General features: G+C 35.2%; 3 protein-coding genes, 1 long non-coding RNA gene and 1 pseudogene across 5 annotated transcripts; 4 read left to right on the top strand and 1 right to left on the bottom strand.

Moving 5' to 3' along the window:
• On the top strand, nucleotides 218–1,763 carry LOC104792756. Of its 2 annotated transcripts, none has more exons than XR_002038513.1 (3): nucleotides 218–520; nucleotides 593–848; nucleotides 1,054–1,763. It is a non-coding gene; the product is annotated as an uncharacterized LOC104792756 (long non-coding RNA). The 2 variants fall into 2 exon arrangements; XR_002038514.1 differs by having other exon boundaries at nucleotides 939–1,763.
• LOC104792757 lies at nucleotides 4,722–9,487 on the top strand (annotated as a pseudogene).
• Nucleotides 9,945–12,428, top strand: LOC104792755 (elongation factor 1-alpha 1). The gene is made up of 3 exons (XM_010518977.2): nucleotides 9,945–10,022; nucleotides 10,671–11,158; nucleotides 11,265–12,428. The coding sequence occupies exons 2-3, from the start codon at nucleotides 10,697–10,699 to the stop codon at nucleotides 12,150–12,152; spliced, it is 1,350 nt and encodes a 449-aa protein (XP_010517279.1). The 5' UTR covers nucleotides 9,945–10,022; nucleotides 10,671–10,696; the 3' UTR covers nucleotides 12,153–12,428.
• On the top strand, nucleotides 15,651–18,690 carry LOC104792754 (probable receptor-like protein kinase At2g39360). The gene has a single exon (XM_010518976.1). It carries the CDS (start codon nucleotides 15,855–15,857, stop codon nucleotides 18,525–18,527), a length of 2,673 nt encoding a protein of 890 aa, XP_010517278.1. The 5' UTR covers nucleotides 15,651–15,854; the 3' UTR covers nucleotides 18,528–18,690.
• LOC104699322 (F-box/LRR-repeat protein At2g43260-like) lies at nucleotides 19,786–21,152 on the bottom strand. Its single transcript, XM_010414642.1, has 2 exons — nucleotides 20,751–21,152; nucleotides 19,786–20,589 (listed from the first exon to the last, which is right to left on the bottom strand). The coding sequence occupies exons 1-2, from the start codon at nucleotides 21,150–21,152 to the stop codon at nucleotides 19,786–19,788; spliced, it is 1,206 nt and encodes a 401-aa protein (XP_010412944.1).

The following is a 23,770-nucleotide window of genomic DNA, read 5'->3' as shown; positions in this document are numbered from 1 at the left end:
TCTATTTTTTCTAGATTTAAACCGATTTAAATTGTTTTGTTTCGATTATATCATATTCAGTTTTTTTTTTTTGTTTTGTTAATTAGTTGAATTAAAACGAAATGTTCGATTCCTAATTAAATAGTTTTAAAGGCCATGGCCCATGATTAATTAGCACCATCACAAATGATTGTAATTGAACCATAATTAGAAGCCTTTTTTTATGTACAAAGCCCAATCGTAGATATAGATATCTTGAAAGCAGAGATCATGGTGGTTTTGATTGATGTGATCTGATAATTATGGAGATTGAATCCGACTAACTGTGAGAGTTCCGGTGAAGTGGATTGTTCATTTCACTCCAGATGTCATATATATTGATGTTTGCTGCCAAGCAAAGAGAAGAAAATAGTTGAAGTTTCCAAATTCCGGAGAAGCGAATTAGGAGAGATGATTACTTCGCATCGCGGAAGACAAAGCCCCACCCAAATGGCCTGAGAGTATTGATTCCAAAGAAACAAAATTAATCGCGTAAATAAAGGTAAGACAAAGTGTGTTTATTGTTCTCTTATGCTTAAGGCCTTTTAAGCTAAAACATCAGCTTCGCCATTAGCTAATCGAGGAATTGAATCAAAGACAAACGACAAAGCACCGGAGGTGATGTCGGAGATACCATGAAGATCCGAGAAGCTTGGATTGCTCTGATTAATTTGTTGAGAGCCATATTCAAAGATAATTCTTGAGATCCCCCGATTCGTGGCCAATTCGATCACTACCTTCCGCTACCAAGGGTGAAACCACAACAGATACAACCTGAGAGGACCTGCATGTCTTCATATTCGACAACTGAACAATCTTATTTTTACCCAGTAAGCTACATTTCTTTCCCAATAGTTAATAGATATAGTCTTGACTCCTGAGTGCAGATTGATAGAATAAGCTTGATTTTGTTTTTATAGGTTTATAAAGTATGTGAAACGCCATTGTTAACTTGTAAAAATGGAGACCATAGCGCAGTAGAAAATTCTTCTTCTTAATTGAGATGGTGTTTCGTTATACATGTAGTAAAAGCAGCGACAGACAACAGCCATTGGAGAAGCGTTGATAAAAGCCATAAGGGAAAATTTTTCGAAGGTATGATGAATGAACCTTCGTATTTATAGAAGCGCTTGACGTATGAAAAAGTAGGTATAATGTGGAATTATAAGTTTGGGGAATATTCTGCAAAAGCCGATAATTCTGCAAAATGGAGTAGTAAAAAATCTTGGGGAATATTTCGTATATATTGTTTGTATATATCTAAGTAAGGAATGAATTTTAGAATACTTCGACTAAGGAAAATATAGTACGTGTATAAAGAAGTAGTTTAGTAAGATTTCCTTATTTTGTTAGGAGATTGATATCTCTTAAATTAATTGATGAGATTAAATAGCATAATTTTCGCCAAAGTTTGCGTGATAAAGAGTAAATTTCGGGTATTGCTAACAACCGACTGATGTTGTAGCCCATTCAAATTGTTATTACTCGATATCCATTTATTTAAAACCCACTATTCAAATTGTTCATACCCGATACCCATTTACAACCCACTAATGGTTTTTAAATTATCCGACTGATGTTTCCGGTTAATTGTTTAATTTTGCCCCGACCCAATTAATGATAAAGTCATATTTAATCTTGTTCTAGTTGTTTTTATGTTGTTGGCATAGGGGTATTTTCGTCCGAAATACAAGTGGTACTTTTCTTTTACTATAATAGAGATATACCGTGTGTTTTTCTTTTTAATTTAGAGATAGTAGTATTTTTATTATTTTAAATTGTTTATGTACAAGATAATTTTGTATTGTAGTTTTGTATGTTTTATATTTAAAGAATCAGTTCACTTTATTATATATAGTTTTGTTGTGAAATGCAAATAAAAGTTGTTAACAATTATTTGTTGGGATTGACATGAATTCCACATTGTTTTTCTTTTAATAACTAAAGGTTATTAAAGTGGACCCAAGATGTGTGTATATAATTTGTTTAGAAAATGTTTTTATGGAGAAAGTATCTATATATACATTTTTGAAGTACATTTTGGGTTATACCCTTTTAATTTTGCTTATTTAAAAATTTAGTCCCTACAAAATTGCACTAAAAGCAATAAGTAAAATATGGTAAATTGACAAAATCAATTTTTTTTATTGAAACTAATTAATTCTACCTAAATTCCCTATTAATAGCAAATTTGTTTTCTATATATGTGTCCCAAAATAAAATAAAAAATCATAAAAAAATCAATCATTAAACCGTATACACTGAAAAATAAATAATCAGTTAAATTAAATAATTATATATTGAACAAAACAATAATAGTATTATTTTAAATAAACACAAAATATTATTCTGATTAATTATACATTATACAAACAGTTATATTTCATAATTTTAGTGTTTTATCCCGATAAAATTATAATACTCTAAGAATAGTTGTATCACCGCTTATATATAAAAAATACTAAAAATTCAAAAAATATAAGTTTATTACTATATTAAATACTGTTAAAATCAAACATGATTATAAATAAAATTAAATAATTGTCCCGTGGTGTACCACGGGTTAAATCCTAGTTGTTTTGTAAAATTGAAAACTTAATATTAATTAAATTTAATATAAACTTAATATTAATGTTAAAGGGAGTGGTTCCTATTGTTTTGGAAATTTTATTAGGATGAGAAATCTTGTTTCCAAAAATTAAAATTTAATATTAATAAATTAAATGAAAATAAATTAATAATTAATGCTAATGACATGCTTGTAAATAGGTTACAATTCCATGATTTATTGGCTAAATGTATATATAGATGTATTAAATTTTGAGTTATGTAAAATAGTACATATTTATGACAAAATGATACTCCCTCTGGTTTTTATTACTTGTCATTCTAGAAAGATTTTTTTTGTTTTAGATTACTTGTCATTCTCATTTACCAATGTAACTTTTACAATAAAGTTCCAAATATAACTCTATTAAACTAATACAATAAATAAAATAATAAATTATTTGTAAGGTTAAACTTGTTAATTTATATAGTTTCTTAAATTGGGTGAAATTTTTTGGAATGACAAGTAAATAAACTCGGAAGGAGTATATTATCTCGATTGCTAGTAATTATAATTGTAGATACCAAGTGTACTATAGTAACTAAAAGTCAAAACCCAAATTCAAAATTCCATGGACGATTGCCAAGTTTCTACGTGCATAGGTCCCATCTGTTTTTTTTGCTAACAAAGAAGTTGGCAAAAAGGAAATTATACCGTGCCACACTAATTAATTACGTTTTTGTTAAAGGGCGATGTGATAAAATCAATAAACCGGAAATTAAACTAAACCAAAGACGATCAACCCGGTCAGACCGGTTTTCGTGACGTTTGTTGGATTTACCGATTTGTGAGTAAAATTGGTTCTCGCTTAGACAGAGACGACGACGACGATGTCACTTTGGGCGCGGCCGTTGGGTGGGAGTGTCCATCCCTACCACTTACGTTTGCAGGTATAAAGTGATTCGTATTTTGACAATTCTGTATCTTTTGATCTGTGTTTGCGCATTGCTATTGTTGTGGATGCATATTTAGGAGTTTGTGGAGAAATCAGAAATTTTTGTTTTTGGTTGGCCAGAAAAAGAGGAGAGGTCACGCTGAGCAGAAGTAGTGGCAAGTGAAACCGAAGATGGATGCTCCTCCATATGAATCCAGTGTGATAGTTCTGTATCCGTTGTTGTTGCAGAAGGCAGTAAACAATCAATTTGGTGGGTTGAGTCTTGCGGAAAGCAACACTAATGTTTCAGTCTTACCGAGTCAAACTACAGGCAAGCAAAAAAACTGTTCAAAATCTAAGCAATTTTTGCTGGTCGGCAGTGGACAAATCGACTTATTGTCATGCTCAGATCAGAGCCACTTTCTATCCAAAATTTGAGAACGAAAAGACTGACCAAGAGGTAAGTGCCCTCCCCCTTTCATTGACTGCTTGTTGTTTGTAGCACTTTTTTTGCTTTATTTACGCTCTTATCTTGATTTTTTTGCAGATAACAGCAAGAATGATTGAGATGGTATCTAAAGGATTGGCAACTCTGAAGGTATCAACAACAACACCCTAGCTATATTTGAATATCTGTATTGACACTCTCAAGTTTAAAACCAGTTGTAATGCACCTTTAATTTACAGGTATCCCAGAAGCATTCAGGCTCTCTCTTTATGTACGCCGGTCACAAAGGGGGAGCATATGCAAAGAACATCTTTGGTAAAATATGTAAGCTCATTTAATCTCTTAGCTTCAGTTATTCCTTCCTTGATTATTGATGAGCTCTGTCTTCACAAAGAATCTTAGACAAAACCCCAAATCAATACAACTCAAACTCAAGCTTTAGATTTGGTTTACACTTTTCACTTTGAAGAAGATAGATTACTTCTTCATTTTAGTTTCATAGTTAGTCATGTCCAACAAAATATCTTATGTTTTCTCTTTCTGGAGTTTTGTTGCCTGCTGATGGTATTCCCTATTCATGTTGCGTTTATGGATAAAGATTCCACACCACATTACATATATATATTTTGAAAACATTCTTGATGAAGCAAAATTGCATTTTACTACTCGTTTTCATTTTCTGATGTTGTTATGTGGTTCTTTTATGGTGAGCTGACGACCGAACCGGTTTCTCATATGCTAACCCAATATTTCATTTGCAGTTATACTGCAGTAGGTGTTTTTTTGTCCTTTCACGGATGTTCAGGGAGGCTTGGGGAACTAAAGCTCTAGAGAAAGAGACAGAGTTCAATGATTTTCTTGAGGTATTTCCATGGACAGAGCTTTAAACAAACCCATATTCCCAATTGCTGCCAGAATATGTCATTTTCTCCCAGGAAATTCACATGTGCATATCTATGGAACTGGTTACAGCTGTTCTTGGAGATCATGGTCAACGCCCACTGGATGATTATGGTAAGGTTTTTTTTGTTTCTTGTTTTTTTTCGTTATGTTTCTTAATTGTGAAAGTCAGATAAGTCTGCTAAAGATGTTCAATTAAAAGGAAATGTTGATTTGCATCTTGCAGATGTGCTAAGGATGATTTTGCTGATGATGATGCTAACTTAATGATCAAATATGAAGTTTCTCCCATACAAGGTATATTTTTCTTTTCTCTGGAGGTCTCTTCTGGCTAGAGAGATTTGTGATTTTGTTGCAATTTCCTACCTCTTTTATTGCATGATTATCCTGAATTCCTGATGTTGGCCATGTCTTCAATTTTCTTACAGTTGAGAACCTTTTTGATCCGTAATGGCCTATCAATTCTATTTAAAGAGGGAGGGGCCAGCAGCTTACAAAAACTACTACCTTAGGTGAGCTGCTTTCTACGTATGAATATATACATATAGAGTGATGTGTCAAATGTTATAGTGATATTTTTGGTAATCCGGATTCTGATTAACTTGCATTGCATTGTAAAACAAAATGGGGAGAATAGTTGTGCCATGCTCCGTATGTTTTTTGATTATTTAGGAGCTGACGTGATCAAGCTTTAATTTTTTTTTTTTCTTGGGTAATATTATTGTTGTTTCTGCATCCAGGCAAATGAAAATCTGGGGTACGTCAGATGGAAAGCAGAAAGAACTTTGCAAGATGCTTGATGAATGGTACCAGAATCACACTACTCTACACATGTAGCCTAAGCTTTTATAGTTTTGTTAAAACTTATTCCTGAGCAAATGTGTAACCTACTGCCTAGATGCTGCCGTTTGTCTAATAATTTTTTCAGCTTTTTGAATCTGGATTAGCATCTCTTCTTCTCTTCAAAATGTACAGGGCTGCTTACATAAGAAAAAGGTGTGGGAATGATAAGCTATCTTTATCAACATACTTAAGTGAAGCTGAGCCATTCCTGGAGCAGTACGCGAAACAGAGCCCAAAGAACCAGATTTTGATAGGGGCTGCTGGGAACCTAGTGAGAACTGAGGACTTCTTAGCCATTGTTGACGGTGATCTAGATGAAGAAGGCGATCTTGTGAAGGAGTGACACCAGCTACTCCTGAGCACAGCTTTGAAGGAAGCTGTCCACAAGGATGAGGGGTTAATTGTATTCTTTCCAGGTACTCCATTTGCATTGTCTATATATCATCTCATGTATTCTGGTTGTTGGTTTTACTTCATCTTTGTGGCAATGTTTTATATTGAACCTATTAGTAGTAGTAGTCTTTATTAGCTTTCAATAGATTATAGATTATTGTTTGGCTACTTCAGATAATATTAGTCAAAGCTCAAATTTTTTTCCTTCTGACCAGAAGTGAGAGCAACATAATGTTAGAAAGAGAATGGTGGTATATCTTTCTGGATATGTCACTTGATATAACATTTCTGTTAATCTGTTTCCTTGTGATATTAATAATTTAAATATGTTCTCAGGGATTCCTGGATGTGCTAAATCTGCACTTTGCAAGGAGTTATTGAACTCCCCAGGAGGCTTTGAAGATGATCGGCCAGTGCACACCCTGATGGGTGATCTTGTCAAAGGTATTTTCAAGTGTAGGTTTTTTTTTGGGTCAAAATTGCTCTGGTCTCTCAATTTTAGAGTGCCATCTCATGCAATATATTACATACTGGGCAGGAAAATATTGGCCAAAGGTTGCTGATGAACGTCGTAAAAAACCACAATCAATTATGTTAGCTGACAAAAATGCCCCAAATGAAGATGTCTGGAGACAGGTAATTTAATTATACGCTGAGAATCTGTTACAACCTCACATCGATTAGTATCAGGCTTATAAGATTCTCAGGTAGTGCTATAAGCCTGATACTCATTACTAATATCGACCCATGGATCCTTTAAGAATGGCTTTATAGGAGTAGATTTTTATCAGAATCTTTGCAACTATTGTTACATTCGTAATCAATTGCTTTGCTGCCTCGGTTGGTTTGCTGAAGACATATCTTTTTTCGACTACTTGTAACCTGCCTTTAATACATATATATATATCTGTGTGCATAGCTTGTATTGTTGAAGCCTAGTTAGTGGCTGACCTGATGTATTTCCACATCTTGTGTTTCTTAACAAGTCCCATTCCAATATTATTCTTGTAATTTCCCTATAGATTGAAGACATGTGTCGGAGAACTAGGGCTTCTGCAGTTCCAATCGTTGCTGATTCTGAAGGTGTGTAATTATGATCCATTCTTTGTTGTATTTCATTTACCAATCTTCTTGTGTGCTGTTTAATGTGGTCATATTAACTTCAAATTATAATATTTGACCTTTAATTGATTGGATGACCCTGCAAACGCTTTGAGTGTAAAAGGTTGAAAGATCATTTATCTTTTACTGAATTTGTTCCCGTTTTGTTCGTTTCTTTAATTTCTAAGCTTGATAGTCAATTTTCTTGCAGAAGAGTGCAGTTAGAAGTTTATATACTTCGGTTAAAACACACAAATATATTGTTCTGCTTTGTTTCCGCAATTATTGCCTTGTCTCATCCTCTGTATTCGTTGTGGTCTTTTGCTTGATATATACTTTTGGCCCTCTTTTGACTGCACAGGAACCGATACAAATCCATATTCACTTGATGCGTTGGCTTTTTTCATATTCCGTGTACTTCAACGAGTTAACCATCCGGTATGCAGTTGCATCTTATACACAGTTTATCTTCAACTGCATCATCCAACTTTCATCACAACCCTATTCAAATTAACAAAACCGTCGTTTCATTCATATGCAATGAATATTGTTAGGGAAAGCTCGACAAGGCATCTTCAAATGCAGGCTATGTGCTGTTGATGTTTTATTACCTTTATGAGGGAAAGGTATCATCACATACACCACAACTTTTCTTCAAGTATATCTATGACTTGATCTCACATTTAACTGAACGGTCTTTAACTTCCAGAACCGTAAGGAATTTGAGAGTGAATTGATTGAGCGCTTTGGCTCCCTCGTGAATATGCCACTGTTGAAATCAGACAGGTATATGGTAACATCAATTGTGACCTACAAACTCGAACTTGGCACAGCTACAAATTGCAACTTCGTATTTAATTAATTTGTAAACCACTTAATTTAGTTGACTTCTCTTTGCGCATATACAGGAGTCCTTTACCTGATCCTGTTAAATCAGTTCTTGAGGAGGCATAGAGTTGTTCAATCTCCACAGTCGAAGACATGGGAGGTGGGTAGCCAACACTACCAATTTACATGACTTGAAAAGTTGAATAATGTCAAACCGTAACAAATGGAAGGCATTAATAACAATTTAGCAAAAACTAACGAGGAAGACATCATGTTCTCTACTTCTATCTCTTCAGCTCTAACTTTTGTTTGGGTCCTTTTGAACTCTTTTCCTTCTGTTTTTTCTTGATGTAGACTCGAGTCGACGAGAGGAACATACGCAGCAGAGTGAACCCAATGGGAGAAACAACTACGAGATACTTTAGTTGCAAATTCGGAATATCTCAATTCTATTCAGGTAAAAGATACTTTTTGTCATTGAGGGTTCATGAAAAGCTAGCTACAAATCCATGTTATCTAGTATTTTCCCTGTGTCGATATTTCTTCAGCACATGATAAAAGATAACAATGTCTTTTGTTTTCTGGTTTGCAACATTCAGATTCCATTTGAGTCTGCAGCTCATCAAGTGCGGGAAGAGCTCAAAAGAATCGCAAAGGGTGAATATAAACCACCAAGTTCAGAGAAAACAAAACATGGGTCTATTATTTCCGCTGCCGTTAACTTGCCTACTACTCAAAGTTCACAATCAAATTCTTAAGAAAAAGGATGTTCATATTCAAAACTAAAAGCTGTAAGTTCACAAACTTAAATATGACTTTTGTTCCTGCCCCGATTTGTAACGGAGTGAGCCCACATCATTTTTTTTTCCTTTTTATCTTTAGCATCAGAGAAGTCAATGTTATGTATGGGATTTGTTGTTAATAGATGTTTTTTTTCTTATCAGTTGGCCACAGCACACCCAACAGTCGGATCTTTTCTAGAGGGAAAGAAAAAGAGTATACAGGAAAAGCTTGAACGGTCTCACGTGACGCTTTCCCACAAGAAAAGCCACGGGGTAGCAGCTGTAGCCAGCACTTGAACAGAGGTACCCGTAGAGCTCACCGAGGTCATCTACAACGACAAGATGGCTGCTCTAACTGCCCATGTCGGATCTGTGGACGGGGAGGAGACCATAGTCTCTAAGAACGAATGGCCACATGTTACGTTGTGGACCGCGGAAGGCGTTACTGCAAAAGAGGCCAACACATTACCTCAGCTTTACGTAGAAGGAAAGGCGAGTCGCTTGATGATAGATCCTCCGGTCTCAATCTCAGGTCCTCTGGAGTTTTTTCTGAAATCAAACTTTTAACATGGAAGGTTGCTATCACTTGAGGTTGCTCATGGAATGGGACACTTATGGTTGTTATAAATAAACAGTTACCATTGTCATGAGATTTTGAGGTTAATTAATAATATAGATTTTTTAATTGTTCACTCTTCTATATGGTGTAAGTGTCTATTCAGTATCTGCCTTACTGCATACATTGAGATAACAAAGAGGACGACAATGTTATATACGGTGATCTAATCCAACTAGTAATACACTAATGCCATGATGAATTGAGTTTGCTATAAAATCAATGCACTTTCTAGATATATATATATATATATATAGCGTACACTGCAGCTGATCAGTAGCTTGAATAACCTCAATTAAATGGTGTGCTAACGAATGTTTTGAACATACACCAAGGATGCCGTTTGGTTTATTAAGATTATTAAGTGAACATAATCTCGAATTCAAATTAACTTCTCTAGTCTATGAAGTTTTGTCACATTTTTTATATGAAACACAACCGACCCAAGGCCCAAGAGAATTAGTCGGCGGATGAGGGGCATAATCGTAATATTAAATAATGATTAAAAATTTATTATTTATGTTAAACCCTAAGTTTCTCAATGGATTCCTGAGATCATTCTTATTCAACCCTAGCCGCTGCACACTCCATATCCTTGCGACATCTTTGAGGTAAGCGTCTTCGAACGATCTGTTTCTTTCTCTTTTTTTGCTTACCTTTGCTGAGACGTTTTCGATCCTTGTCTTTTCCATGTTGTTACCCTCTTCTCTCAGTTTGATTCTTCTTCTTTGCCTGTATCTCTTTTATGATTCGATTCGATGCTTTTTTGTTTGTTTGTAGATTGTTTTTTTTGAGTATCTCGTCTTTGATATATAGTTTATCGATTTCTCGATCATCGGATTGATCTGGTTCTGAGATTTTTTTTATTATAATTCGAATTGGATCTGAGTGAACTATCGATTATGTTGTTGTTAGGATGTAGTATTTGAATATCGTTTTTATCTTGTGATTGGCTGAACAAATGTATTGTTCCTTGTTGATAATCAAAGTTGTGGGAACTCTCTCGGATTTGTTTCTGTGGAGTTCCTTGGAATTGCTGATTATTACTTGTATGAATTTAAGCTCGCTTAGCTCAGCGGTCAGAGCACCACATCTTTATTTTTTTGTGTGGTAGAGATCGGTTCGACTCCGATAGCAGCTTCTTACTTACTGTGATTGTTTTGTTTTGTTTTGAGACACATTAATTTCATATTGATTATATATATGTCTACTGTCAGTGTTGATTTGACTCATTAATAATATGATTGATCTTTCTGCAGATTATTTTTTTTTTTGACGAGCAGCCATGGGTAAAGAGAAGTTTCACATCAACATTGTGGTCATTGGCCACGTCGATTCTGGTAAATCCACCACTACTGGTCACTTGATCTACAAGTTGGGTGGTATTGACAAGCGTGTCATTGAGAGGTTCGAGAAGGAGGCTGCTGAGATGAACAAGAGGTCCTTCAAGTACGCATGGGTCTTGGACAAACTTAAGGCCGAGAGAGAGCGTGGTATCACCATTGACATTGCCCTGTGGAAGTTTGAGACCACCAAGTACTACTGCACAGTCATTGATGCTCCTGGCCATCGTGATTTCATCAAGAACATGATTACTGGTACCTCCCAGGCTGATTGTGCTGTCCTTATCATTGACTCCACCACTGGAGGTTTTGAGGCTGGTATCTCCAAGGATGGTCAGACCCGTGAGCACGCTCTCCTTGCTTTCACCCTTGGTGTCAAGCAGATGATCTGCTGTTGTAACAAGGTAATCATAATCTTCTTTTAATATCTCTTAGTGTGATTATTGCTTGTTTCTCTGGTTGTCTTCTGTCTCACTAACTGTTATTATATCTCTTCCATTTTGTTTGTAGATGGATGCCACAACCCCCAAGTACTCCAAGGCTAGGTACGATGAAATCATCAAGGAGGTGTCTTCCTACCTGAAGAAGGTTGGGTACAACCCTGACAAAATCCCGTTTGTGCCCATCTCTGGATTCGAGGGTGACAACATGATTGAGAGGTCCACCAACCTTGACTGGTACAAGGGACCAACTCTCCTTGAGGCTCTTGACCAGATCAACGAGCCCAAGAGGCCATCAGACAAGCCCCTTCGTCTCCCACTTCAGGATGTCTACAAGATTGGTGGTATTGGAACGGTGCCAGTGGGACGTGTTGAGACTGGTTTGATCAAGCCCGGTATGGTTGTGACCTTTGCCCCCACAGGGTTGACCACTGAGGTCAAGTCTGTTGAGATGCACCACGAGTCTCTTCTTGAGGCGCTTCCCGGTGACAATGTTGGGTTCAATGTTAAGAATGTTGCTGTGAAGGATCTTAAGAGAGGGTATGTCGCCTCCAACTCCAAGGATGACCCTGCCAAGGGAGCTGCCAACTTCACCTCCCAGGTTATCATCATGAACCACCCTGGTCAGATTGGAAACGGTTACGCCCCAGTCCTCGATTGCCACACCTCTCACATTGCAGTCAAGTTCTCTGAGATCTTGACCAAGATTGACAGGCGTTCTGGTAAGGAGATTGAGAAGGAGCCCAAGTTTTTGAAGAATGGTGATGCCGGTATGGTGAAGATGACTCCTACCAAGCCTATGGTGGTTGAGACTTTCTCCGAGTACCCACCTTTGGGACGTTTCGCTGTGAGGGACATGAGGCAGACTGTTGCAGTCGGTGTCATCAAGAGTGTCGACAAGAAGGACCCAACTGGAGCCAAGGTTACCAAGGCTGCAGTCAAGAAGGGTGCGAAGTGAACTCCCATTATCAAAACTCTATCCGCAGATGAATCAAAGAATGTTGTTAGTTTCTTGTTTACTTTAGTTTGGTATTTGGTCGCTTGTTTGTGTTACAGCTTCGTTACTTCTCCGTCAGAGCGTTGTTCCCGGAACTGGGTTCTTGATCGGAGGTGGCGGAGCTACCTAACGCATCCGAGCTTTTTGTTTTTTTACTTTAAATTGTGTTTCCGGTTTTAACCTTTTTTGGATTATTGTGACCTTCCTGCGGATTTTATTCTCTTTATCTTTGTCGGATTTCTCCATCTCCATGTTTATCATCTTTAAACTCATTCTCCCGGTCCTTAAATTACAACTATGCATATGAAATTTAGCATTGCAGCATACAATTTGACAATGTTTTTACCACTCCAAAAGATATATGAATGTAAATTATTTAATAACCAGCTAAAGATCCCATTTAACTTATGTATTTGGATCTCAAACTAATGGAATCATAGAATTGATGAAACTGCACACAATTTTCCTGGCCGAAAATCATGGGATTAGTTTCTTGAGATGTACCGACGAGATATGAGTGGCCTTACTTACTTAGCTCTTTCATTGCATGGTTTGTTTATTTTCTTTACGGCTATGTTTGAAATCTGATCCGACCTGCAAACAAGACTATCCTATCAAATAATAATCATTAAGTACTCGAACTGCTACTATACGATGTAAAACGCCACTGACAAAATAACTTAATATATGTATTACACCAACCAATTTTGCTTTATTTTCTGAACGATATAGTGATTGTTCATTAAAATTGTAAAGGACCGACCACTTTACTATGGAAGATCGTCCAAGTTTCTTTACGTCCACATTAAACTGTTTTCGATACTTTTTTAGGCCCATTTGATTTTTCGTTAAACTGTGTTTACGTAAACCAAGAAGTTAGCCTTTTTTTTTTTTGGACAAAGAACTTCCATTGAAACTAAAACCTCAAAAGAGGTGAGTTCATACAAGATAATTCAAGATTAACAAAGGAAAGTAAAGATAAGGGCTCTATGAGTATTTAGCCTATAATTTCTATTTGGTCTAAAACGGACCTCTTAAAGTATTTATGCTGGATTGATACAAGCATAAAGCATAGATGGTTGCATGCTTCCCAAATTAAACAAATTCACCTTGAAATTGGATCTGTCAACATTAAAAGTTAAAACTCTTATCTTTGTAATTGTTTTAACTAATCGTGCTTGGGTTACAAATTCTAAAAACTATAAGGATCGGATAACAAAATTCTAAAACACACAAAAAAAAAAGTATGTTTGATCATTTACATATATGTGTGGAGAAAATCAAAGCACATGGCTTCATCTCGATGGATCAATGTGCATGCTGTTACCGTTTTATTGTGAACTCTTTTGTACGTATTGTATCTTCTTTATGCGTATATCTTGTATTGTATCTCTTGGCTACGTATACTATGTGTTTGGACGTATATCTTTTGCGACAAATTAAACCCCGTCCCTTGATCAGTGTCCTGACATGTTTTGTAATTTGTTTGATGAATTTTGTTACAATTAATTTTTCTTTGTTAGACCTATCAGACTTGCGTTGCAAATTTGTTGTATTTACATTTTAATTGATGAATAAATTATAGATGCATATATCTTGTATTAATACATTCTAATACGATACATTTCATTATAAGCCTGACCAATGTTTTTTTTTTACAAAACGTAAGTGTATTGTTTAAAGTTTTATACACTCAACACCTGTAGCTAGAAATAGTCTAAATGTTCTCCCAATTATAATATATCTCAATGATATTACTAAACAAATCCAATCAGACATGTAATTATTTAAGTGATCAAATGAGTTTTGGTATGTAGTGCTACTAATGTATATTATTAAATCTGATCTTGTTCGGATATGGAATTTCAAATAGAAAATATATGTGTTGTCGGCGGTTAAGACTGATAAAAAATGGCTCTGTTATGCTTAAATCTATACTAGAATAATTTTTAGAGCAGTTTTTGCTCAAAAATGTTTTTTGGAAAGTTTTTACATTTAATGCTTATATTCATATCCAAACGAGTTTAGTTAACTTTCTCTACTATCTTTATAACCAAATACAATTAAAATATTTTAAATATCCATATATATAATGTTCTATAATTAATAAAGATATTTAGAAAATTTATTCCAAATGAAAAAAAAAACTATTCTCCTATCATCTCTTTTTTATTTTAAATTTTAAATGTAATAAATCATCATATAATACATACAATTAATAAAAAAGGTATATTTTTCCTGCATATATTGTGATTTGAATTTTTTTAAACAAACATATATTACTCAATTAATAGAAAAAGTGTGTGTTCAACATACATATATAGTAAAGTGACTATATATAGTAAATTATAAAATTTTAAGAAGTTTATAATTTATAACTAATAAATCTAATCTTAATAAAAGTTTAAAATTATAAATATTTTAAACATATTAAATTTCAAAATTACACAAACGAGTTATATTACATGACGGGTTATATGACATTACATGATTGAATTAATAATACTAAAAAATAAATTATCACTAATATGATATTTCAATACGGGTTAAATTCTCATTTTAATGTTTTAACAACACAAATATAAAATATGTCGAATCAAACTGATTTAATTAGGATTGTAGTAAAGAAAAATTATTGTGGTATATCACGATTTATATATTAAATCACTAAAATTAACAAAAGAGTATATTAGCAAAATTAATATTAAAATAGTACATTAACAAAAAAAAACATATTTTGCGGTGTACTGTGGGTTATAATCTAGTTATAAAATATCATTCAGCAAATCAAAGATTAAAAAAAAAAGCGAGCAAGAAATTGTACAATTTGATCCGAACTCAAATATGATTTTACTTTTCTTTTTATTTACAAAAACACAAATACAATGGTGGTTATTATATTATAGATTTGTATAGGGGTCTAAAACATTGATAAACCTCTTTTAAATTCACATATTAACTCTTATTGCATTCTCGTCTAAGATATTATACATTTTATATAATTTAATAATTAAAATTTTGAATTCTTTCCAAGACCTGATAAAATTGAAGTAGTATTTTTTTTTATTTGCATTACAAAGCAATATTTTCTTTACAGCTAGTTTTATAAAAAAAATAATTCAAATTTTCTGTGCTATAAAAATAAAATAAAAGACTCGGAAAAGAAGACAATGATTCTGTGGCTATCTTGAACAATACAAATCTAACGGCACGTTTGTAGCCGGTGGGAAAATACAAAATATTCCAGTTGTTTATCTATTTTATTATGTGTCTCCAATCACTCATTATTATATGCTCTTCTTCTATCCTCTTTGTATTTTTTTTTGGCCTTGTTGAATTTTTTTTTTTTAATTGATGAATTTCCAGCTCAATGAACAAAAACGTTGAAAACGAAATTTACATAAATTTAGTAAAATAATAACTCTTTCTCGTGGCCTTGTTGATGATTAGTATTTTTTTTCTTCTTCAGATTGGTTAATCAAACAACTTTTGTGTATTTGTCAACAGATTTGTTGATCAACTTGCCTCTTCTTCTCGTCTTCTTTTTTGGATTTAAACCCTAAAAATCACAATAAATTCAAAGACTTTTTAATTTTCTCGATAATTCGTTTTTTGGTCAATTTGGTTAAGTGTAAACGCGTAGTTATTGATTTGGTGATGTGAATGTTTCTCTCTTCTGTTCACGGATCTTTTTATTTTTTGAGAAACATCTCTCTCTCACTTTTATTTCTCCAGCTTAATCTTCTCCGAAATAGACTCTGTTTCTTTCCTGAATATTTCGACTTCGTGAGATACCTTTTCTCCATATTTCTTGGTGATTTCGCTCTGTTCTTTCTTTTGGCTATGATAAACCTAAAGCCCTTCTTAGGGCTAAAGTTAGGTTTTTTAATATTTGTTCTCTGTTCTTCACACATCTCCTCTGTTTCTACTGATACTTTCTTCATCAACTGTGGATCTCCGACGAATGTAACAGTCAACAATCGAACCTTTGTATCGGACGACAGTCGTGGTCAAGGAATCTTCGATTCTAGTCGAGGGACCTCTGTAGTCGGAACCACGGATTCGCATTCAAGGGATGAATCGACGACGACTCTGTTTCAGACCGCGAGAGTATTCTCCGCTGAATCATCATCAACCTACCGATTCCCGATCGAACAACACGGTTGGTTCTTGATTCGTCTCTACTTCTTACCCTTTGTCACCTCTTCTCAAGATCTAACCACAGCTAGATTCTCTGTTTCGTCTCAAAACTTCACTCTTCTCAGAGATTACAAACCCTCGACGACTTCTCTTGTTAAAGAATACAGTTTAAACATCTCTTCGGATCATCTAGTCATTGAGTTTCGTCCTCAGACAGGTTCTGTAGCTTTCATCAATGCTTTAGAAGTTTTCAGACTTCCAGAGGTTTTGCTTCCTGAAGAAGCAAGACTTATCGGTTCACAGAGCAAGAAGAATCTCAAGCTCGGGACTCATGCGATGGAGACTGTTTCTCGTGTAAACATGGGGAATCTGACTGTGACTCGTGATCAAGACAAGCTTTGGAGGCAATGGGATTCGGATTCTGCGTATAAAGCTCACTACGGTACCCCTGTGAAGAACCTGAAAGCAGTTAACTTCAGTGCTGCTGGTGGGATAACAGAGGACATTGCACCAGTTTACGTCTATGGAACCGCCACGAGGTTGAACTCTGATCTTGATCCGAATACTAACGCCAATCTTACTTGGACGTTCAACATCGAGCCTGGTTTCGATTACTTTGTCAGGTTTCACTTTTGTAACATAATAGTGGATCCTTTTGGATTCGAGCGTCAGATACGTTTTGACATTTTCGTGAATTCAGACAAAGCTGGCTCCATTGATATGACAGAGGTTGCAAATGGCACTTTTGGAGCTCCTTATTTCGTTGATGCAGTGATGCGGAAAGCTAGAAGTCGAGAAGGAGTCATGAATCTATCTATTGGTGGAGTTATGGATGTTTCTTTGTACCCTGTTTCTTTTATTAACGGATTTGAGATTATGAAGCTAAGCAATGATAAGCGGAGTCTTGATGCTTTTGATGCTGTTTCCCCTGATGGTTCTTTGCGTAACAAGAGTTCGAATCCGAGTATCGGATTGATAGCTGGATTAGCTGCAGCTCTCTGTGTTGCTTTATTGATTGGTGTGGTTATATCTTGGTGGTGCATCAGGAGAAGAAGAAGAAGAAATAGAGAAATGCAGACTGTTCATTCTAGAGGAGATGAGCAGGTTAAGCAGAATGAAATAGGTGAGAGCTTGATCTTTTCGAGTGCAAAGATCGGTTATAGATACCCTTTGGCTCTAATCAAGGAAGCAACTGATGATTTCAATGAAAGCTTAGTGGTTGGGGTTGGTGGGTTTGGTAAAGTTTACAAAGGAGTCTTGAAGGACAAGACTGAGATAGCTGTGAAACGTGCAGCTCCTCAGTCTAGACAAGGATTAGCTGAGTTTAAGACAGAAGTTGAAATGCTTACTCAGTTCAGACATAGGCATTTGGTTTCTTTAATCGGGTATTGCGATGAGAGTAGTGAAATGATCATTGTCTATGAATATATGGAGAAGGGAACGCTTAAAGATCATCTCTATGACTCAAATGATAACCCTAGATTGAGTTGGAGGCAGAGGCTTGAGATATGTGTTGGTGCAGCTAGAGGACTTCATTATCTCCATACAGGTTCGACAAGAGCAATCATACACCGTGATGTGAAATCAGCTAATATTCTCTTGGATGAGAATTTCATGGCCAAAGTTGCGGATTTTGGATTGTCTAAGACAGGTCCTGATCTTGATCATCAGACATATGTGAGTACCGCGGTCAAAGGAAGCTTTGGTTATCTAGATCCAGAGTACTTAACCAGACAACAATTGACTGAGAAATCTGATGTTTACTCTTTTGGTGTGGTGATGCTTGAAGTACTATGCGGGAGACCAGTCATTGATCCATCACTTCCAAGAGAGAAAGTGAACTTGATAGAGTGGGCGATGAAGTTGGTGAAGAAAGGGAAAATGGAAGAGATCATAGACCCTTTTCTTGATGGGAAAGTGAAGCTTGAAGAGGTGAAAAAGTACTGTGATTTAACAGAGAAGTGTTTGGCACAAAACGGGATTGAGAGGCCAACAATGGGAGATTTGTTGTGGAACCTAGAGTTCATGCTTCAGGTCCAAGCAAAAGATGAGAAAGCGGCAATGGTGGTGGATGATAAGCCAGAGGCGAGCGTTGTGGGCTCAACTGTGCAGTTCAGTGTAAATGGAGTGGGAGATATTGCAGGGATCTCAATGAGCAAAGTTTTTGCGCAAATGGTTAGAGAAGAAACATTATAGTGTTAAAGATTTGATCAAAAGAAGAGTATCTTCATCATTATAGTGTTATTTGTACAGAAGGGAGAAGGAGAGAACACACAATAGACAATACTGTTTTATACATTGTAGAAAATTTCAAGTGTTGTTGTTTTTTCTAATCGAGATATATTGAGCATCTTTGTTATACTTTCTATAATTTAAAATTCGCTATAAGAACAAAAAATAAGATCAGTTTAAAAAAATTCTAATTATAAAGAGAACTGAGTTGCAAGAACTTACGTTCTATTTTTAACCAAGTAATCTCCTTACTTTAGCCTTTGGACTGTGGAACTCACGAAATTGGTACCAATGTGTGTCCCTTGCCCCTAAATTGAATTTGAACTAACCTTGGAACATAGCTGCTCTAATAAAAGGCTTGCATTGAAATGCACCGACATTGATATATCCATAGTCATGATCCTCTCCAAAAATGTATATATAATCCTTTGTTCCAACTGTCTTCTCTTTGTCGATGAAGAAACTTACATCACACGTAAACGTATGGTTCATTCGTTCACATGTAACATGATTTTTTTGTTGAATAAATTTTACATTCATTTTGAAAAAGAAAAAAAAAACTAACGGTTCAAATAAGAAGGTTGAAAAATTTATCACATGTCCTCAAGATTGTAGGATTTGCAAAGATCGACGTCGATCGCTACTCCTGGTCGTATCTCGCTGAGGATTGGCGGAACGATGAGATTAAGGAACTTGATGCTGATGGTAACATAGGAGATAGCGGAACAATTATTTTGTTCTCACTACTGAATCGGGAAGCTGGTGGTTTAATTAGTGCTTTTTATTTTCTTTAATTGAATCTTAAATTTGTTTCACTACGAACGCCATTTATACATGATGATGCATACGAGTATGTGCCCGATTCTTATATATACATGTATACTAGCTAGGTTTGTATACTTGCATTGTTGGCAGCCCGAAATCATAGTTTTAAAAAGACAATTTTATGATTGGTGTTATTAAAAAAAAAAATCTGATAAAATAACTTGTTATAAAAGTATAGTGTATATATTTGTAAAATAAGATTGTGAATTATAAATTTATAATCATATTAAAATCATAAATTAAATTTCGATTTAGAAGAATCGAAAAAAAAAATCCAAAATACCAAAAGTTCCATATATACTACAATCTATAAAGCAGAAAAAAATATTATAAATGCATGCACTTATTAATGTTAAAAGAAAAAAAATTGAAAAAAGTATCATAATAAATAGGTATATCAATAATGAACGATACGATGCAATATAGTAGCTGCAACAGTGATTGTAATCAATATATTTGGGATCCACCATTCGATATGTCTAAAACGTTTGGAAATCCGTGATTCCTGCACCTGTTTTCGGTACAGATATGTCCTGATTTCTGGAGCAGAAGCGGGACGTTGGAGTGGGAGCAAATTTTCAACGAAAGGAGATATAACACAAATGTTTGTAGAGATGTGACAGCCTGTCTTTGGATAGTATTTAACCAACTGTTTTCTATGTTCATGGAGGAAAAGATTCCCTCCCTTAGAAACAGCCATAGGCATGAACCACATATGCGAGGAATTCCAGGGATTTCGGTAGACTGAGACACGATAAAAGTCAAAGGAGTAAGTGATGATCCATGTTTCTTCTTGTGTATCCATGCACCATATCTCTACCACGCGTTGAGGTTTGAATATGGATAAGACTAGACGGTCTTCAAGATTTGCTAGCCTCTCTGTTTGCATCACTGTTTGACGTAATAAAGGCGGTGTTGGGACATCACGGAACTCTTGTGTGTGAAGATCCAAAGCTAGAATCCGATACTCGTGATAAGCAGCTTCACATAACCAGTAGATGGAGCCATTCACACACGCTGAGTTCGATGTCTCTCCCACATGGTGAGGAGGCGGCCTCGGCAGTTTCCGCCATTCCCCAATGTTTAAATCAAGAATCTCACCGTAGTGGTTTGGCTCAAAGAACATCCTCACTACTTTATAGCTTCCGTTAACTTTGTCTCTACCGAATCCCATCCTCCAGTGTCCAGGGAATATATCACTGTTATCATAATAGTTTTTTTTTTTTTTTTTGATAAAGAAATTATCATAATAGTTATCTGCAGAGGTTTACAATATTTCAAACCCATCAATGAATATATATTTATCAAAAAAAGTTCTGTATGGATTTATTCTTGTTATCAACATAGATGCTTACCATTCATAAATAGGTTATTATAGCGTTGGGTTTTTACGGGATCAGGGCCGGAAGGGAATCTGATGAATTCTCCGGTGGAAGGGTTGAAAACGTTGATCCAACCTGGTTCAGGGATGCAAACAAGACCGTCACATGCCAACGAAGGTCGTGTGGCGACATGGCAGTGTAAATATACCAACTCGACCCCTTCTTCGTCCCCTAGCATTGTAAACGTACAGTGGTTTACGGCCGCCGCCAGTATTTGCGGCTTCTTTTGAACTTTATTCATAAACGTAGGCCTGCTCTCCGCGAAACTCCTCGACTCCAGTATTGATCTCCATTGCTTCGATACAGTTTTGAATTTAAGTATGGATTTGAAGGGCAGCCGAACAAGGATTTCTTCCACTAGATCAGGAACTAGGTCGATCATTGGTTTTTTTTTTTGTGTGCACACTTCTTCTACCCTAATCTCTCTCACCTTTTAATTTCTTCTTTCTTGGTCGATCGTATATAGGAGTTTACATTACTATTATACGTTAATTGTTAATTATCCTTTTTAAAAATAATCAGGAAAAGGCAGAAATCAATATTGTGTAACGTGGATAGGGGTGTGGGTGTCAATCGGGTTGGCTCGGCCTCAAACCCGCAAAGTCCGCATATATTTGAGTCTGATCCGGCCCAGTTCGAAATATTTCTGAGCCTATGTTTTAAAGTCTGGCCGGGCCCGGATAGGGTCACAGAATTTTTCGGGTTTTTTCGGACTTATCTTACGGATCAAATTTTTTAAAATTTATAACATGTTTTAAAAATTAATGTTTAAAAGTGCAATATAAAACAAATCAATCAAAGTTTAAATAAATCATCTACATTCACTAAAACCAATTTAATCTAAAATAAAAAATATTTAACTAAAATAATTTTCATACTTTAACCAAAAAAAATAAATTCATATAAAATATCACAGATAAATATTTTAAAAGTATTAATAAGATTATTATGTAAATATGAAAATTAAGATTAGAATTTTAAACTTTCTACAAAAAAAAGAGTTTGAAACTTATTTACGATAAATCATTAATCAAATAGTGCAATCAAACAAAACTATTAAAAAAATATAATTATATTTGTTTAAGGATTATTTGGGTCATCCCGACCCCAATCAAATTAAGCCATAAAAACTCTATAATCTGAACCAATTGAATCTGAAAAACCCGATTTTTTGGACATATAGATATTTAAGCATTAGCCGGCGGGCTTTTGCCCTAATTTACATGTCTAAATGTTGAAAGCGTCAAAGTAAAAGAGTTCAGATTTTACGGTTGACTTAGGCCAGAAATAGTGGCGAGACATAACGAGAACACTATATAATAAAGGGAATACTATCCTCCACCTCAATCAATGAGAGCACTTTTTCATTAATTCTCACTTCTTCTTTAATATTTTGCCTCTACGTATAAACTATAAAGCTTTCTTTTCCTGTTTTGTTTTATTGTAAAGGGGATACTAAACCAAATGATATACTAATTCCCCAAACCTACAACTGTTATGTGAATCATTCTACTATAGTATTTGCTTGTAGGAAATTCGCTATTATACCATATCTCAATTAGTTTGTTTATTATTTAACGTTAATCTCCTTTCTTTTTTTTTTTCCTTTTTTGGGCAAAACGTTAATCTCCTTATTCTAAAAAATTAACAGGTTTAGACGAATATAAAAAAAAAGAGAAAAACGATCGATCTATTTTCTGATTCTTTACATTACATATTCAAAAAGTTGGTTAGTACTTGGTATTGTAGACGAAGATTGATGTCGTCCAAACTTTACTTGGAGACTTTTTAAGAATGAGTGTGAGGATATGGAAATCAATGTGATGGGTTTTTTTTTTCCACCTTCATGTAGCGTCAAAGGAGTAAGTGATATTTGCATGGCAAAAAGATTTGATAAAATTTCTCTTTATGCTCTTCTTTTCAAAAAAGTTCAGCTTTAAAATAATAATCGCTTTCAGAAAAAAATAGTAGTAGTATTTTGCAAGAACAAAAGATGATAAAAGGTTAGTGGGAACAGACAAAGGCCATTGAAAGACACTCTTTCTCCTATATTTATGTTACAATTATAGTTAATTTTGCTTTTGACTGGTTTAATATTATGATAGAGAAAGGTTTTCACTCGGTGGTGGTGATGGGCACGATAGTGACTCCGATGCTGTGGCCTTCTTCTCCGAGCGAGAACTTCTCACCAGAATCCGAACGGATAACTTATCGTAAATATTGTACCCACTTACGGTCATGAGGTATTCACCATCTTCAAGCACAGACTGCAAAGATTCAAAACTAACAAAGGGTAAGTGAAATATATAGTTTAGAGAATATTGTATTAAAACAAAAAAAAAATCTTGTTGTTTATAAAAGTGACCTCTTCAGCTCCAAGTAATGTCTTCTTCTTCCCATGGTCATCTCCGGGTACAATGTCTTTGCCCTTACAGAGTTACAGTACTCAAACTTGACAAAGGATATACCATTGTTACCTTGTCCTATCTTCCTTACGCCGTCGTAGACAACAAGATTGGTCATCCCATATAATCCTTCGTTGCCGCCTACTTCTTGGTTGGAGTAAAGGGAGTCGGAGTGGGAACAGGTGCAAAATATGCTCCAATAGCATCAATAGTGGCATCTTCCTTTCTATGGAACCCAACAACCCAACATCTTCCTCTTCAGGGTGTTGATGTGTTGCCACATACCCACGTGTTACTACTTCGCCGTCTACCTTCACGTACGTACTCAAATTTGACGTAAGTGATATACGGTTGAGATCTTGCCCTATATATCTACAATTTTCTTACACCCTCGTATACATCGTCGTTCCATTCCTGCCCTCCTTCACCACCGCAGAGTGTCAACTTCCGGTAAATCCTCGCCATTTTGAATCTTCAAATATTGCAACATTAAAAGAAGCAATAAAGTAAAATATGTACATTTAAGCTTGATAGTGTTCTATAAGCTGGTATGTGGTTTTTTTTTTTTTTTTTTTTTTTTTTTTTTTTTTTTTTT

The sequence above is a fragment of the Camelina sativa genome, chromosome 6 (assembly GCF_000633955.1).
Source record: "Camelina sativa cultivar DH55 chromosome 6, Cs, whole genome shotgun sequence".
Classification (NCBI taxonomy): Eukaryota; Viridiplantae; Streptophyta; class Magnoliopsida; order Brassicales; family Brassicaceae; genus Camelina; species Camelina sativa.
The sequence above is the reverse complement of the archived record's forward strand: the minus strand, read 5'-3'. Positions and strand labels throughout refer to the sequence as shown.